Source organism: Misgurnus anguillicaudatus, chromosome 3 (genome assembly GCF_027580225.2).
Source record: "Misgurnus anguillicaudatus chromosome 3, ASM2758022v2, whole genome shotgun sequence".
NCBI classification, from domain to species: Eukaryota; Metazoa; Chordata; class Actinopteri; order Cypriniformes; family Cobitidae; genus Misgurnus; species Misgurnus anguillicaudatus.
In genome coordinates, this window is record NC_073339.2 from 9,466,963 (window position 1) to 9,486,466 (window position 19,504).

Here is a 19,504-nt window from a genome sequence, read left to right on the forward strand (position 1 = left end):
GCTTATTAAATGTTAATTTAATTAATAGAAGCATAATACTTTGATTTTAAATGCATGTGCAGAATCTCCAAATTATGTTCTTTCAGGTTTGTCATGTCATTTTGAAAATATGTCAGTGTTGATGTTTTCTGACTGTTGCGGTAATGAGATTTTTTAGGACTAATTTTTTAAATTATGTTACAAAAAGTGTTAAATGATAAGTAAAAGTTTTTAAATTAAAGGCGGAGTCCACGATGTTTGAAAGCTAATGTTGATATTTGAAATCACCCAAACAAACACGCCCCTACCTTAATAGAATCTGGACCTTCTGTTGATAGACCCACCCCACACATATGCAACCCGGCATTTGATTTGATTGGCTATAAGTGTGTTTTGGTAGTCGGCCCGTCTCCTTTTCCAACGCGTTTTTCAAACATCGTGGACTCCGCCTTTAATGTTCCCATTTACTCCAGACTTTGTTTTTCAATGTCTGGTGGGAAAAAAAGGAAATTTGAGCAATTTTTACATTTTCATGCTTGACATTTTTAAAACCAAGTTTTCGTGAGAATCACCCATATATAGGGCTGCCACGATTAATCGCGTGTCCAATTAATGCATCTGAAATCGATTCAGAATCGATTCTGTGTTTCATGCACAGCTTGTGCGTGTAGTACGGCATTTGGTCAGTAGGAAGTCCTTATCAATCTAAAATCATTATGAGTCGGAGTCGTTTATAACGTGCATTTAAAAAAGCAACACTCGTAAAACAAAACTCATTCAAAATATTCTTTATTATCATGAAAATACCTGAAACTATTTGAAGAACAGCAATATATATATTTCATAGACATTTCATGGAATAGCATTTGTAATGCTACTACTTTTATTGCACAAAGAGAGTTTATGCACGAGAGCGCCCCCTGGCTTTGGGATGTACTGGGATTTTACCGTAATTCATTCAAAAATCGTTTGTTGAGAAAGCGTACAATTGCACGATTAATCGTTGCAGGCCTATTTATATATTCATAAAGGAATAGTTCACCTAAATATGAAGATTCTCAGCATGATTCATTCAAATATTGATGGGGGTGTAACAATACATCGGCTCACTTAATATTCTCATCCTTCTCGATCTTAGTGCTGCATTTGACACAATAAATCACAATGTCTTAATCTCCCGTCTGTCTGCTATTGGTGTTTCTGGCAAAGCCCTAAATTGGTTCCAATCATACCTCACAAACAGGAAGCAATTTGTTGCACTTGGTTCACATAAGTCTTCCCAGTCCTCAGTCACTCGTGGTGTCCCTCAGGGTTCTGTTCTCGGGCCACTCCTTTTTCTCATATACATCTTCCCTATTGGTCAGATTATTCGCAGCCACGGTCTAAATTTCCACTGCTATGCAGATGACATTCAACTGTATCTTACCACCACTTCACCCTCTGATCCCCCCCCGCACTCACTCACTGACTGTCTCTCTGATTTAAAAACATGGATGCAAAATAACTTTCTTAAACTAAACACAGATAAAACTGAAATTCTGCTGGTTGGCCCTAAAAGCATGCTCACCAAACCATACACCTTCACCCTTAATATTGATGATTCACCTGTTCACTCTACCGCGACTGTCAAAAACCTTGGGATTACATTTGACTCCACTCTCAGTTTTGACCATCATATCAAATCAGTCACAAAAACTGCCTTCTTTCACCTCCGTAACATTGCCCGCATTCGACCCTTCCTTCCTGTCAGTGATGCACAGACCCTGGTTCACTCCTTCGTCATGTCCCGCTTAGACTACTGTAACTCACTTTTCCTCGGTCTCCCCACCAAATCCCTTCAAAGATTGCAATATATTCAAAACTCTGCAGCCAGGCTACTTACACATACAAAAAGATCTGCCCATATCACCCCCATTCTCCATCAGCTTCACTGGCTACCAGTTTCATCCCGGATCACATACAAAGTACTACTACTCACCTTCAAAGCCCTCCATAACCTTGCTCCTCCATACATTTGCAACCTCTTAAATTCTTACACTCCCCCCCGCCTGCTCAGATCATCTGACCAAAACCTCCTTCTCATTCCCCGCACTAGACTTTCCACCGTTGGTGGAAGGTCTTTCAGCGCCCAGGCACCAAAACTCTGGAACTCCCTCCCACAACCCCTACGTGACAGTACTTCTCTTCCTTTCTTTAAAACCCATCTCAAGACATTTCTGTTTAACGAACACTTCTCTCCACACATTTCATAGTCTGTTAACTAAATGTTTGTTGTTTTGTTAGTTGTATTCAATTTCTTTGTTTCATGTGTAATGTTTATCTGACTGTGTGTTTCTATTTCAATGTAAAGCGACCTTGGGTTTGAGAAAGGCGCTATATAAAATATAATTATTATTATTATTACATCGATATAGATTGATTCAACGATGCCACACATAAAATATCGATACAAGATACCTTTATTTTGACACTCTTGCATCCTCATTCCTTGACATAACGTCCATCTACGCATTTCTGCCAAAGCATGCATTTTCGTTCAGCAAGTGAAAGCAATGCAGCAACAAAGCGGTTGTATCAGCGAAAACACAACGACGGAGGCAGACAGTGTGGCTGCTATCGGGAAAAATCGTGGGTTTTGAAATATTTTGTATTTGGAAAATAGATTGGACAAGCAGATTCGCAGAATACCTTTGCCAGCACCAGCTGAAACGCTAAAGCCGTTGACTGTTGCCATCATAATCTTATTTTTACGTGACATTTTTCCTTCGTTATTTATTTTTCTTTATTTAAAAAGTATTTTTTAGTGCTGGGCAGAGGTTAATCTAGATTAATCGCATACATAATATTTACATAATAATCGCATACATAATATGTTTGCATAATATATGAGTGTGTGCTATAGTGCTGCACAATTAATCGCATCGCAATCGCGATGTCAGCCTGTCCGATTATATGACAGCAAAATGTTGCAATTATATTAAATAAATAAATGTGTGGACTTGTTGTGGACCAATGAGATTTGAATTTATCAACATGCCGCCATATTTAAATTTACCTTACTGATCTGTATGTGTCATGGATGTGCAACTAGGGCTGTCACGATTATCACATTTGGCTAATGGTAAATTGTTTAATAAATTGTGACGATTAATTGCCTGTTTTATTGCTTCGACATTTAATTCTCATACATTTTGTTTATTAAATAATTTTCGCAAACTGATTATTTAAATTAAATCTTTTGCAAGGTTTATCTGGCAGTAAATATTAATACACATAACACATATTTAAAAGTAACTGATACTGTCTCGTTTATACAGGCGCTGCAGCTCCCCCTTGTGTTTTTTAGAGAGATGTGCAATCATCGCGGTGATCTGAAATCATCACGATGAGGTCAAACAATTGAGATGAGACGATTATTTAATCTTTGTGACAGCCCTATGTGCAACATACTAAATGTTAAATAAGCTAAAAATATTTATGGTTTTCTCTTCGCTTCAGAAGAGATAGATATTTGGAGTAATTTGGATTACTTTAACGATGGATGCGTATGTTTGAGAAGTGAAATATTTTAATATAAAATAAACCAACAGTGTTCGCCTGAAGAAAGTCATATACATCTGGGATGGCAAGGGGTTTGAGTAAATTATTCGAGAGTTTTCATATTTAGGTGAAATATTCCTTTAACCTACCTTTTTCTGGTAACGTGTCTTTGACCTACTTGTTAAAGGACATCATCAGTGATCTAAAACATGTCTGAACCACTGAACCAGAGTAACAAACCCACATAAACCACCCTTTATGGGAGTTTTACAAAACCTGCAAATTCTTTTGGTCAATCTCAAATGCAGATACAGTGCTCATAAAACTCCACGACTATGTCTGACCATATAAAATCACTGGGACAAAGCCGTCTGAACACTTGAAAAAATCTTTTGTTAGACATTAACAGACCGAGGACCCTTATAGATTTTTAAGAGCGCTGGTGGAGTTTGTTTTTTTTGCTCACATCATCGCTCACAGTGGTAATGAACAGAGCAGACAGAGGAAAAATAAATGTCTGACCTGTGCTGTTTCAAATTAGCAATTGGAAGGACTAAGAGGGTGCAGGGACAGACAGCGTTTGCATAAACACCAATTCAGCCTTTAATAAAGAAACTATCGGAGCAGAAGATTGTGACGGCCAAGCGTTAAGATGATGATGTAATCAATAGTTTTTGTTCTGATATAAATGCAGAGATTAAAGGTGCAATGTGGGACAGTTAGAAGGATCTCTTGACAGAAATGCAATAAAAAAATACATTATCAGTATTTATGTATCAGTATTATATACAGTATATAAAATACGTGCCGAAAGCATTCGATTAACATTACTACCTTGAATGTTTATCATTTGCACGTGTTTCAAAGGCTTGCAAATGTTAACATTCAAGTGATTTTAAATAATTTAACCACAAAAAGGCAAAAAAGTGAGCAGCTTTCTATACGCACAGACATACATGCTGCTGAATGTGTCTGGTGCAGTGATTATCCCAATGCTCTTCAAAGATCAGAACTCTTGATGTGTAAACTTTAGAGAGAGTTGCGCTACTGTGTGTCATACTGTAGTCCATTAAAATAAATTTGGTAAATAGAGCACTGAAAAACAAAGTAACGTTTTTATATGGAGCGACTGTAGCTGTTCTTTCATTTGGTATATTGTATGTTTATATATTTGAAGAAGAACATTTTCTGCAAGGCATTAAACTTTTGTGAAAATCATGAAAAACGCTGGCGCTGGCTGGCAACTTTTTTTTAAAAACGCTGGCGGTGAAAGAGTTAAAGGCGAAGTCCACGATGTTTGAAAGCCAATGTTGATATTTGAAATCACCTAAACAAACACGCCCCTACCCCAATAGAATCTGGATCTTTGGTTGATAGACCCGCCCCACACATACGCAACCCAGCAATGATGTCGGTTAGTAGACACGCTCCTTACTGCTGATTGGCTATAAGTATGTTTTGGTAGTCGGCCCGTCTCCTTTTCCAAAGCGTTTTTCAAACATCGTGGACTCCGCCTTTAAGTCTGTGTCATTAATGTTAATCAAACAACCCATGACAAAGAGACAAATAGCTCTAAAAATAATAATAATTATATTTAGTTTATACAATGAAAACAGTGTTATTATTAATTTAATTTGATTTCTGTAACTAACGCTAATTTTAGACCTGATGCTTCGCAAAAAGTTCATAAAAAGATCATAAAACTAATCCATATGAATTGAGCAGTTTAATCAACTTTTTTCACTGTGCTCATATTTCTTTGTGTGCTCCTAAACTTTTTCATTTAGGAGCACATGTACTCCTGGGGAAAAAGGTTAGCGTAGAGCCCTGTTAAGTAAATAATACTGAAGTATATTCCAGTATTTTTTTTTATGTGGGGTGGTACTGAAGTGTGCCTACGGCTCAATAGGTGAAACATTGTGTTAGCAATGCAAAGTTCCCAGAAGCACATATAGACCATTTCATCGGACGCACGTGCGGTGACGCGATACGCGTCTGGTCCGAACTTTACTTTCGTTTAAGTTTTTTTTAACGGTCTGACTAATTCCTAAACAGAACTCTTGAACAAATACCTCATCGAAAAAATAACAAATGTTTTGGTTTCCTAGGTAATCTATGTGTTGTTTAATTTGCTTGTTTGTTTAAAGTACTTTGTTGTTATTTATTCTTAATGGAGATTACTGGAAATTACGTGTTGACCACGGACGCCGCTTGTTTATGTTGTTACTGCTGAAACCGTCTATACTGATCAAAAGCAATAATGTGCTACACAGTAAGTAGCTTACCTAAAATGTCTTCCTGGGTGATTCTCACGAAAACTCGGTTTTAAAAATGTCAAGCATGAAAATGTAAAAATTGCTTAAATTTACTTTTTTTCCCACCAGACATTGAAAAACAAAGTCTGGAGTAAATGGGAACATTAATTTAAAAACTTTTACTTATCGTTTAACACTTTTTGTAACATAATTTTAAAAAATTAGTCCTAAAAAATCTCATTACCGCAAAAGTCAGTAAACATCAACACTGACATATTTTCAAAATTACATGACAAACCTGAAAGAACATAATTTGGAGATTCTGCACATGCATTTAAAATCAAAGTATTATGCTTCTATTAATTAAATTAACATTTAATAAGCATCTGTTGCGGTAATGATAATCAAAATGTCGTGTAAGCATTCTGACAAGACAATATTTCAAATTAATTGTAAAAAAATGATCTTACCTGGTAGCCATCTTGAAATAACTGGTCCATGTGTTTGGTCACTCAAAATCAAACTTTATTAAAATTCTGTATGTGTGCTTAAACTGTTCTCAAAAAGTGTTGCGGAGGATGAGAACATCAGGCATGGACACATCATTTTCCAAATTTTTCTTCATTATTATTATACATGAATATTCAGTAAATATTTTTTCTGTCATCTAAAGTAGTCTAGCAATCATCCATTAATTTTTTTTCTTAATATTTTTGTGTTAATTTGATTAAATTACAACATAACGCATGTTCAAACACAGCCGGACACATTGCGGTAATGAGAATTTCAGCAGAAAATGAGATAAAATTTACAATTATAAATTCTTATGTTGAAATCACACATTGTGCAAGGTAGAACACAGTACTGTGTTAATTCTGATGCTTTTTAATGTTACTATATTACACATTTTAAAGCTACAATCATTAGTGGTTCCGTGAGAATCACCCGCCTAATATATCAATCTAAATGTAAATAAAGAGTGTTGAGATAACTGCAAGTCTTGTAGTTCAATGAGAACAAAGAAATTTACAGTAAAATTTACAGTAAAACTGTCAATATCCGTAAATCAATCAATACAGAAATACGCAAATGAGGTTCGACATTACCTCCCATACAAATGCGGGAGAGCCGGCGCTCTACTTTTCAGACAGGAGTGCTGTCAAAGAAGAGATGAAGGGATGTCTCCAGTTAGTTGGGGAGGCTAAAAACCCCAAACACAATGGCCAGTAGTAAACACAAACTGAATCTATACTTACATTAATACTATAACAACCACATTCTGCTGTATCGCCAACATCATAACTTGGCAATAATTTCATGAAGTCACACTTGGGCAGCTAGCTATGAAAGTAGAAACAATCTAAAACCTTCTGGGATGTTTGGTCTCTCCGCAAGCCAGCCTTACTCTAGTAATTATCAGATCAAGAAATGTTTTATTCTCACATAAAGATGAGACAGGGAAAATGGTGCAGAGACTCTCCGGATTTAAGAAAAGTCCTGGGATCTCAGACAGAGTCTATGTGCTCAACCTGTGTCTTAAAAGCCATAGGAGACTCTTTACTGTGAGCTTTGAAGCTCAGAAAATATCCTTTATTCCCAAAATGTATTCTTTATCTGGATTTTATCAGGCTTGTGAGTTATAAAAATTAAAGTTGCAAGAGCAAACTTTCCTGGGAGTTAAACGCATATGTTGAAACACCTGTACAAATAACAGCTTATTCTTTTGATCATCAGGTAAACTATTATCTACCTTACATCTTATATAAACAAAGCAAAACACAGCTTAGACTTCAGCTCAAAATTAGTACGATTAAATTTATCCGCATGAAACATTTAGTGGTAATTTAGAGGGCGCCTGTTAAACACAGCTTGTCTCCTCACAGGTACTTCGATGTACGTGAGATCGCGTCAGACAAAGACGCCGCCAAAACACACACATGCCAGGTCTGAAGAATGTAAATACAGCCTCTGAAACTGAAAACCACCCCTACACCACCTTTAAACAACACGTCAGAGATTACATTGTTCCGGTGTGATGTGCGCAATACCCATTTTGTTTGTTTAACGCAGCGCGGCTGTGCCCAAATCCCGAGAGTTTCAAATTTACACTTTGGTTGTGAGGGAGAGCGGGTGTTGCAAAAACAGACGTGTCGTGAATGAGCAGCTCGATGGAGACGTGAGGAGACACCTTCAAAAATACAAGGGGAGCAGAAAGAGATTCACTAGATGTTTTTACTCCGTCTTACATTTGTGCGAATAACTCTCCCTTAAATGTGAGTTTTGTCGTAGGTATAAAGTCTAGAAATAAAAACCCCAGAAGGGCTGCAACAGAGCATCTGCCTTACCTTTAAAGTCATGTTATCATTCGCCTTAGAAAGTCAGCTTAAATGTTAGCTGAAGACAACAGTAAAAATGATGCTGAATGATCTGAGCATGAGGAATAGCTGTCACATTCAACATTCATTTTACTGCAAGTTGTATACTTACAGCAGTGATGCCTAACTCTGAAAATTGACATTTCCACTTTTTATTCAAATGTTTTATTAAAGATGCATCAAACATTTTATACGCATTGTTTTGATTGGAGGATAAACTGAAGCTTAAAGGAATAGTCTACTCATTTTCAATATTAAAATATGTTATTACCTTAACTAAGAATTGTTGATACATCCCTCTATCATCTGTGTGCGTGCACGTAAGCGCTGGAGCGCGCTGCGACGCTTCGATAGCATTTAGCTTAGCCCCATTCATTCAATGCTACCATTTAGAGATAAAGTTAGAAGTGACCAAACACATCAACGTTTTTCCTATTTAAGACGAGTAGTTATACGAGCAAGTTTGGTGGTACAAAATAAAACGTAGCGCTTTTCTAAGCGGATTTAAAAGAGGAACTATATTTTATGGCGTAATAGCACTTTTGGGAGTACTTCGACTCGCCTGAAAAGTCCGTTCCCCTTCTCACTCTCATAATGGGAGAGGGAGGGTGTTACTGCGCCGAGTCGAAGTACTCCCAAAAGTGCTATTACGCCATAAAATATAGTTCCTCTTTTAAATCCGCTTAGAAAAGCGCTACGTTTTAATTTGGACCACCAAACTTGCTCGTATAACTACTTGTCTTAAATAGGAAAAACGTTGATGTGTTTGGTCACTTCTAACTTTATCTCTAAATGGTACCATTGAATGAATGGGGCTAAGCTAAATGCTATCGAAGCGTCGCAGCGCGCTCCAGCGCTTACGTGCACGCACACAGATGATAGAGGGATGTATCAACAATTCTTAGTTAAGGTAATAACATATTTTAATATTGAAAATGAGTAGACTATTCCTTGAACTTTGAGAAACATTTAAGGAGGCTTGGCAAAAGACTTGCTAAAATACACAAGTTTATAATGATTTAACCTAGGACTACAAAATATACAAAAGGGGACAAATAATTATAATAGATGAAATTGTAGTCAATCTATGTTTGTTTTTTGTTTTTTTCAAAAATGTTTTTGTATCTTTGAATAAAGCCCAGATTCCCTAATATAGACGGTTTCAGCAGTAACAACATAAACAAGCGGCTGTCGTGGTCCACACGTAACTTCCGGTAAACTCCGCTAAGAATAAATAAAAACAAAGTTCTTTAAACGTAGTTTATTTATATAACAAGCAAAAAAACAACACATAGATTATCTAGGAAACCAAAACATTTGTTATTTTTGACGAGGCATTTGTTCAAGTGATCAGTTTAGCAACTAGTCAGACCTTAAAAAAAACGAAACCGGAAGTAAAGTTCGGATTCAGACTCAGATGTATCGCGTCAGCGCACGTGTGTCCGATGAAACAGTCTAAGCGTATGTGCGTCCGATGAAACCGTCTATACTGCAGTTTGCAAATTATTCTGTGAAAAAATATCTAAAAAAAAGACTTAAATAGATATAAAAGTCACTATAAAAATTGAAATAAAAAATTCTAATTTGAAATATTGTTTTATAAATGACTTATCTGTGCGCATAATGATTTTTTTATTCATGTGCCCTCATAATCTTTAATGAAAAACATTAACTTTCTCCACTCCTTGAAACGTCATCTCTTCACTTCCTGTCACAAGAAAAATCGCAAGGGTGGGGCTATCAGAGACTTTTGCTTGGGGAAAGATCGCAGTGATTAGCAATTAGCAACATGGTTAAACTTCCAATGATCCAATCAGTTCTCGATAGATTAAATCAAGTCTTGCCCCATATTTTTTATATAATTTCTTAAGCCGTTTCACTCAAATATACGTCACCATACAGAAAATAAGACAATCACTACTTACGTTTCGTGGTGACTTTAAAAGTTTAATCCATTTTGTACAGTACACCCCATACTATGGTTTAATTCAGGGGTTTTCAAACTTTTTTGTAAGCTGAACACCCTTGACCTAAATTATTTAACCCCTGAGTTTAAAGTTAATATTTTGGTAATTTAATAGCACATTTGCATGTTTAAGTTCCAAAACAGTAGTATTTTACATTGTTATTATTACCTGTTTTAAGACCTTCATCTGATTTTTCTATTATTGGTACATAAGACCTTTCTGTCCATTTTGCATGAGTATATTGTGGTGTTGTGTAATGGTCACATGACATGGAGATTAAAACAAATAAAATCCATCTTAATTTTTTGTGAGGTTATTAGAATTTTTTTATTTTAAAATTATATTTATTTACATTTTATAATTTAATTAAATTACATTTTTTATCAACTCACCAACCCCTTGCAATTCCCTTGCGAACCACCAGGGGTTCATGAACCCACGTTTGGAAAATCTTGGTTTAATCTATCCCGAGAGGGCATTAAAAGCAAATACTGCACAAATTCCCCGCACTGTGATATCACTTTTGGCCAGAACTGTACTTAATTGCATGACAAATGAAAATCTTAAATAATTTTCTAAATCAACTGTCCATATCCATATGTTTTGTCTGCATTGTGTCGTGAAAAACTGTCTTTTCAGCGGTGAAAATACAAAGTCTGTAAACGGTTAAATTCAGAGAGGTACAGATACATTTTTTTACATTTTCTGAACAAAATGCTAGGCCAAAAGTATAATTGCTATGTCCATGGCAACAGATCCACATCAAGGATTAATGAACAGTTGCAACTGGAACACTAGTCTCCAGTTCAATTGTGTTTAATAAAAGATCTGGACAATCTGTCTTTTTAACAAATGTGCTGGGTAAACAGGGTTACCGATATTGACTGTTTACTGTTGTTGTAAACATAATGAGCCCTCTATCCTACCACTCAACAAATCAGCAACATGGGAACGTTTAATGTTTGAAAGCAGGACGCAAAATGTGGTCGAAAAGCAGAGAAAGCAATCAGATGATTCTTTTCTTTCCAAGGCAACAGCACGGCTTTTAAATCGGTGGGACAGAATAACCTCATCTGCACCCCGATCAATGAGCCAAATGGGTCTTCATTGTCTCAATGAGAGTCCTCACAGACCCTTATATAAGAGATGGGTGATAATTAGAGCTTTATTGCTGTTGAACACAGACAAGAAGAGGTAAGAGAAGCGAGAGGAATTTTCATTGTGTGACTTCTGGTGTTCTTATTAATAAATGCAGACGTTAAATCTTCAGTCTTCAGTCTTCGCAGAATGGCCCATTTATTCTGATAATAAAGCTCAAAGACACATGTTTAAAAGCTGTAACTGGCTTGATTCTACGTAATTTACAGGATTAAGGTGGAAGGGTTTAAGTCAGCAGGAGACAACGTCTACCCAAACGTCTACCCAAATGTTTAACGTCTACTTAAACGTCTAACGCCTCTCTAAACGTCTACTCAAACGTCTACACAAACTTCTAACCTCTACTCAAACGTCTACTCAAATGTCAACCCAAACGTCTAACCTCAACTCAATCCTCTACTCAAACGTCTACCCAAATGTCTACCCAAACATCTAACCTCTACTCAATCCTCTACTCAAACGTCTACCCAAATGTTGAACGTCTACATAAATGTCTAACGCCTCTCCAAACGTCTACCCCAACGTCTACCCAAACGTCTAACCTCTACTCAATCCTCTACTCAAACGTCTACCCAAATGTCTACCCAAACATCTAACCTCTACTCAATCCTCTACTCAAACGTCTACCCAAATGTTTAACGTCTACTTAAATGTCTAACACCTCTCCAAACATCTACTTGAACATCTACCCAAATGTTTAACCTCTAACCTCTACTCAAACGTCTAACGTCTACTCAAAACATCTACCCAAACGTCTACCCAAACATCTAACCTCTACTCAAACGTCTACTCAACCGTCTAACCTCTAACCTCTACTCAAACATCTAACGTCTACTCAAATGTCTACCTAAACATCTAACGTCTACCCAAACGTCTACCCAAACGTCTACCCAAACATGTAACGTCTACCCAAACGTCTACCCAAACATCTACCCAAACATCTACCCAAACATGTAACGTCGACCCAAACGTCTACCCAAACGTCTACCCAAACGTCTACTCAAACGTCTAACATCTCTCCAAACGTCTACTCAAACGTCTACTCAAACGTCTACTCAAACGTCTACTCAAACGTCTAACCTCTAACCTCTAACCTCTAACCTCTAACCTCTACTCAAACCTCTATCCAAACCTCTATCCAAACCTCTATCCAAACGTCTACTCAAACGTCTACTCAAACGTCTACTCAAACGTCTACTCAAACGTCTACTCAAACGTCTACTCAAACGTCTACTCAAACGTCTACCCAAACGTCTACCCAAACTTCAAATGTCTACCCAAACGTCTATTCAAACGTCTACCCAAACGTCTAACCTCTAACCTCTACTCAAACGTCTAACGTCTACTCAAACATCTACTCAAATGTCAAACCTCTGCTCAAACGTCTACACAAACTTCAAACGTCTACCCAAACGTCTACTCAAACGTCAAATGTCTACTCAAACGAAGAGGAAGAGGAGGGGAGAGGAAAAGAAGAGAGGATAAAAAGAGGAGTAAAAAGTAGAGGAAGACGGGTGAGAAAAAGAGGAGAGATATGAAGAAGAGCAGAGATTTCACACTCAAACCAGGCTGTAAATTATAACACCTGTATAAATTAAATAAACCATCAGCATGAATCCACACCCAAGCACAGTATAAAAATAGATGACTGTGTTGGAGGAACGTAAATAACGGTGCTTTAGTCACAAAAACCAAAAAGCTATATAAAGTTCCTAAATAATAAGTAAAGGAACGCTGTCAAAATAAGCAAACAACAAGCATGAATATTCATTAGGTGCCATTTTGCAAATAAAATGACTCAAAACCATGACTCAAACATTTCAGCAATTAGTACAATTCATTCACAGCTCTAGTGTGTGCACTATATTGGAAACGCTATGAAGTTTAGAAAGTGCTGATAAATCTCCAAATGGGACCGACAAAAGTGCAAAGCCAGCTTTGACAGCAACATTTAATTGGTATTGATTAACTGAACCTATCTAACTGAAGAAATGGGGGTTCAATTAATCAAACCAAACGAGATGTCGGCTTCTGAAAGGGTTGGTGCCATTTGCAGCTGGCACATGTCGAAAATAAAATGGGACCTTTATATTCGATTCTCTGGCTAATCCACATCTAGTGTTATTGGCATCTGAACAAGCTGGATTTCAAAACAACAGCAGTTTCAACAACAGCTTTTTAACTACCAAGTTACAAAATACTAGACTACTAGATACAAAGTGTTGACATTCTGGCTGTTCATTCATTTCACTCAAAAACCTCCAAAGACACATTATTGCTCAGTTTCACTGTTATGCTGTCAACCCCATCATTTCACCACCTATTCCAGTAACCTGCCCTCCTCTACGGCCTTCCAGGTCATAAAACGTCTGGAGATGACGGATTTCAGACAGGTAGCTGCCAAAACAGGCAGACGCATCCGGAACGCGCCTCCCATGTAATCTGCCCCTACCCACATAAACACGCACACGTTTCCTAATGCTCAACAAGGCCAGTGTTGACAAGGGAAATGAATTCACATTCAAGGCACTACCGCCAACCACGTTTCCCAGGTGGCCCCTGGGGCTTCTCTTTCTGCACTGTAGTGACAGCCACTAGTTCTCTCTGCCGGCAGACTGCATAATAGACACTTGCAATGCAATCCACCCACAGACTGCCCTCAATTTAAGACAATATTTATCAGCGCTCTGGAGGAGGCATGCAAAATGTGGGCGGTTGTCTCAAAACATCTAAACATTTAGCTAAATTTGTCCAATTAATGAAAATTCAAAATCACTGACTTCAAAGACTCTAGTCGAAGACAGTCTCTCCACGGGATAGTAAAGACTAACACAGTCCTTAAACAAACAGGTGCAAATAAAAAATACAGCAGAACAGACAAAATATGTCCCAGAGCGTAAGCCGAATATTAAACAGACAGATGGGCTATGTGCTACCACACACAGTCACCCTCTGATGAGAATAGTGCTTAATTAACAGATGTGGAGGGTCCTAACACGGAGCTTTGGGGCACTCCCACACCAACGACTTAAGCTCTACTTCCTAACAATACCAAAAGATGTTCCCTTATGATTTTCTGTGGGAAGGAAGGATGTGCTGACTTAGGTCTTCTGTGCAACCAATCTGGTTTTAATGTTAGGGTACAAAAATTCAAGTTAGAGTCTGAGCTCCTCAGCACAGAAAGACTGCTGAGATGCTTTCTTCAATTGTTTCCGACTACGATAATCCCTTACACAATCCTGTCTGTCTTCACGCAACGGGTTATCTGACCAACGAAAGATGTCAGCAGCGATTAGTGAGGTGCCGGAGCAATAGGGGATTCATAACAAACAGCAGGACATACACAGGCCTCTCTGTTCTTACACCTTTCCTCTTTGGCTGTTCGCAGATTCTGTACTTGAAAACACATTAGAGAATGGCATGTGGGGGCGTGTGCTGACAGATACAGCCACTGCAGCACAAGGAACCCACGGAGGCACAAAAAACAGCATACTTCTGCATGTGGGGGTTCGCCTAAGAGGCTATGTGCAGTGTGTGATGCTCAACAAAACATTATCTTGTTCTCAGAAGTGTTTTAACTCCCTGACCTGTACTATACAAAATCAATGGCAAAAACAAATGACTCAAACTCTCATTCTGGAGTTCATTACTGAAAATATAAATAGATCGATGGAAGTCCATTTGAAACTTTATTGTACTGAAAAACATCCCCTAAAAGCCTCAAATAATAACCAGTCCCAAAATTCAAATGGAAGATAAGTCATGTATTATTTGGAGACAGAATAAAAAAGGGAGACCCTCCGGACCTCTGCAGAAACAGCAAGAAGAAGCCACTATACAATAAATACTCCATACGCATATTACAGCACTCAATCATGGCCATGCCCATTCAAAGAGAGTGGGTATGTTTTTATATTTTCTGGGTTTACTCTACAAGATGGCAAGGTATCAATAGGTAGGGCTGGCTTTTGATCAAATTATTTCTATGCAATTTTACTATCTACGCAATCATTCATATTATAGTATCATTACTTTTAAGGTGCAATGTGTAACTTTTAGAAGGATTTCTTGACAGAAATGCAATATAACATAACTAACTATTATCAGTGGTGTATAAAGACCGTACATAATGAAATGTATTGTTTTTATTACCTTCGTGTATTACCTTCCATTACCTACCTACTACCCGAGTCGCATTTATCTGTATACACCGACTCCACTTAGATAGAAGTGGCCGCCATGTTTATGCAGTTGCTAAACCATAGACTGCCAAAAAAGATGGACGATGCGACATCACCTTCCTCCATTGTAATGAATTTAAACCAAAAATGTCCAATCAGGGTCGCCGCCATGTTACGTAAAAACGTCAGTTTGGAGCCAATGCATACGCATATGCGCAGAAGGAATCGCTGTGGAGCCAGAGGCGGAGCCGCGGTATCAAAATTCCGCCCAAACGCTCGCGAGACCAATCCAACCACGTTAATCATAATGACATGTCCCGTTTTTATAGCATCAAATTACTACCGTATTTTTCGGTCTATAAGCTGCGTTTCTTTTTCATAAATTGGCTGGTGCTGCGTCTTACAGTCAGGTGCGCCTTGTAAGTCAGTATGAATTAATTTTGACATTTATGAGGCAAGAGACAACATTTCCGTCTACAGCCTGCCATATGGTGCTTCCGTATTTATGTAATTCAATGGATTCTGTAATGTGGAATGACGAGTATGCGAACTTCTCGCTAGTTGGCTTGTTGGGTTAATTTAGCCTATTCAACCTTCCAGGTAAGTTCTGTATGCTATGGTTTACCGTTTAAATAACTGATAATATAACTTTTAACGTACAGACATCTATTCAGCCTGCTGTTCTGTCTGCTATTGTTTAGTTGAATAACTTTCCTTTCCAGATTAAAAGTCTGTTTTTCGGCTTGGATTTTGTGAAATAATTTTCGAAATAAACACGATGTATAGTCCACTGTGACTTATATATGTTATTTCGTCCTAATGACGCATTTTTGAATGATGCGGCTTATACTCCGGTGCGACTTACAGTCCGGAAAGTACGGTAGCTAAAATGAAACTTATCACAAAAATGAATACTTGAATAAATATCAGCGTGATAACAACTTCTTGAAAGGACCAAAAACATCTTTCGGGAACTTTTCTTGGAAGTGTAAAATTTTTTTTTATTTAGAGCAGAGTCCCATTCGTTTAAATGGAGAGGGCGGGGTTTATGACTTGTACTGCAGCCAGCCACCAGGGGGCGATCATGAGGCACACAGAGCTAAACGGACAAACTGCTCTAGAGACACATTTCACCCCTATGTTATCTCAGACGACATCATGTTTGTCTTGTGGTAGCTACTGTTGCTTCTTACTGCGTTTCGAAATTGAGGTTGGTTGCAATTCGCAAACTCACCACTAGACGCCACTAAAACCTGTTCCGTACCTTTAAAGACTAAACAAAAGCTGTACAGTAAAAAATATGCATCAAAGTACACAACAGACATGCCTATAAATGTTTTCCTAACTAAAGCTAAAAGCATCTAAAATCCTTTGTATTTGCTTTGCTCTTTCCTACAGACTTGAGAAAATGATGCTCTGTAGGGCACCGGTCGATGAGAATTGTTTCCAGACCCTTTATACAAACTGGATTTCTGTCTCTCCTCAGCGCTGCCTCCGTCTGTCTGGCGCACGGTGATTGGCATCTCTCTCATTCTTGTTGAAAACCAGCTGCCTGATGTTTCAGCTAGTTAAGACCCCTGAGCACGCCCCGCTGACAAGCGCCGATGCTCGCGCTCGCAAACAATTTTCCGCAGGTATGAGCTGCCCCCGGAGGCAAAGCAGAAGAATGTCTGTGCAGGACGTAAATGCTCCTTAAGTGACTTTGGTTTATTTATTAAGCAGGTCCATCAATCATTAATGTTAAATCCTCTCGCTACATCAGTGGTTGGCATGATATCAAGGCGGCTTACACTTTGGTCACTAGATGCAGTTGATAATGAATTCCTGTTACGTACATAAACTGCAAGACTGGCATTTTTTCCCATACTGTAATCTACATCAAGTGGATTACACAGAAGTAAACTAGATAAACAGCATTAGTTTTTGACAGGTAGGAAGTGATCAAAGCTGCATCTCTGAAGTGTATAACAATGGTATAGTAAGTGGGAAGAGTCGTGTCCCATCCCTGTTACCTTCAGTTGGGTTGACGGCCGCAGGTAAACTTTCCCAGTCTATGGTCCATGAAGGGCAAGGGTGGGGGGAGAAAACGGCATCTATCCCATTCTCTTGCAGAAAACAAGAGCATATAAACACATTACTAGCGCAGGAGTTGCTGTCAATGTAGAGTGTTACAAATGAGGTCTTTATAAGACTTCACTCCAGTTGTGTCGTAAGTAGGCAGTAAGTCAGTTCACTGGGTTTAGGAAACAAGCCATTACTGCTAGGGCTGACAACTGCTTGTGTTTCCTCAGCAGGAAACCTGAAATAAAATGCCTATTACATCAAGAAACTGTTACGAAGAAGTTCAAGCTCATGCTTCTGATACCCTTGCAGCGTTTTATGGTCATTGCTATAATGAAAAATGACGTTTGCTCAGTCTGTACTTTCCAATTAAAGTGACCAACAGAAATGGGAAAAAGGGTGTCATTACAATTATTTTCACTAAGGGCGAAAAACGCAAAACAAGATGTAAAATGGGGACATGATTCTAGCCGGAACATTAGCCCATTTACATGGTTTATGTTTTTTTTTTAAGAAATCAGGGGACAAATATAACCATGATTCAAATTAACCTATGAACAGATGTATACAATGTTTCAAATAAATGTGCTTATAAATTAAAAAGCCCTTTTAGAAACTATACTGTTTCATTAAAAAAATAGTATTTCCAGCCCTCATCTGTCTAATGTTTTGTTGTTTAGTTACTGCATTATGTACAGTATTATACATGTACTTATGCTTGATGAACTGTTTACGAGATATCTTCCTGTACAGTGACCTTGAGCTTGGGAAAGCATTTAAAAAAAAACTATTATTATTAGTACTATCATTACCACTATTATTATTGTTATTATTAATAACAATAATAATTGTATGCGACTAATTACATTAGTGATATATATTTAATATTAACCCTTTAACTGGCGCAGCCCTTTTGGGGGGGGGGGGTGAAAAGGTGATGTACACCTTCAAATTAATATAACTCTGGCATTTTTTTGTCTTGTTTTAAAGAAGACACATTAATGTTTTTTACGGAAGTGTCTGGAGGGGACAATATAATTTTTTTTATAGCATTTCACATTTATTTGTAATAAATAAAAAATGCAATATAGTATTATTTTTAATACATAAAATTATCAAAAAACTGAGGTTTGTGTTGGTTTGCTGTGAGGTATGCAGCATACTCTTGTCACAAATGCATAAATTATAGTCACTGCATTATTATTACTGCTAAAAGGTTTTGAAATATGAAATCTACATTCAAATTCTACATCCTTTCCAACAATATATAGTTTGTCGTGATAGATTAACATTTACATGAAAAATATTGACGTATTGACAGCGCCAGTTAATGGGTTAAAGGAACAATATATAGGATTTCACCACTAGAGGCCGCATTTTTAAAATAAGAACAAAGGCGAAACTTAACTCATTCCCTGCAAGCCTTTTTTTTTTTAAAGTTGCCTGCCAGCATTTTTTATGATTTTTTTTGACAAAAGTTTCACAAAATGCCTTCCAGGAAAATTTTCTTCAAAAAATATATAAACATACAAATATATCAAATTAAAGAACAGACCCTCTGCTTTTAAACAAAACGAGTAAAAAAAGTTTCATCCTATCTATATTTTTTTCGCTGCTTATAAACTCCTAAATATGGGTTGTTGTTTTTTTTAAAAAGCTGAAATAATTGGATTTTTGTGAAGGAATTTTGTTAGAGATCAGATTCAGAACGATTATCAAAACATACACAGAGTTGAATATTATTATTTTTTTCTTTTTTGTTGAATATTAGTAAATATTTTTTTTTGGTTCAGTTTTTTATAAATTGGATAAGTTCGCCATCTAATGGATAATCGCAGTATTAGAGATTAACATAAAAACTCATCAGGAACACGCTTTTTCATGCACTTTTTTCTCTTAATTGACGAGATGACTCGTCATTGGCGGGGAAAGAGTTAATAATGACATTATGTAGGAGTGGAACGGTAGGAGATGTTGTTTTCACCATC

General features: G+C 37.4%; 1 protein-coding gene across 3 annotated transcripts in view; it reads right to left on the minus strand.

The window, feature by feature from the left end:
* gstcd (glutathione S-transferase, C-terminal domain containing) overlaps nt 1-19,504 on the minus strand; it is a 78,315-nt gene that overhangs the window by 43,317 nt on the left and 15,494 nt on the right. For all 3 annotated transcript variants that reach the window (XR_012365516.1, XR_012365519.1, XM_073861007.1), the window contains exon 5: nt 17,468-17,560. Coding sequence is in view for 1 of the 3 variants with exons in the window: in XM_073861007.1 (XP_073717108.1) it covers nt 17,468-17,560 (93 nt within the window). In the remaining 2 variants the exon portion in view is untranslated. The remainder of the gene's footprint in view (nt 1-17,467; nt 17,561-19,504) is intronic.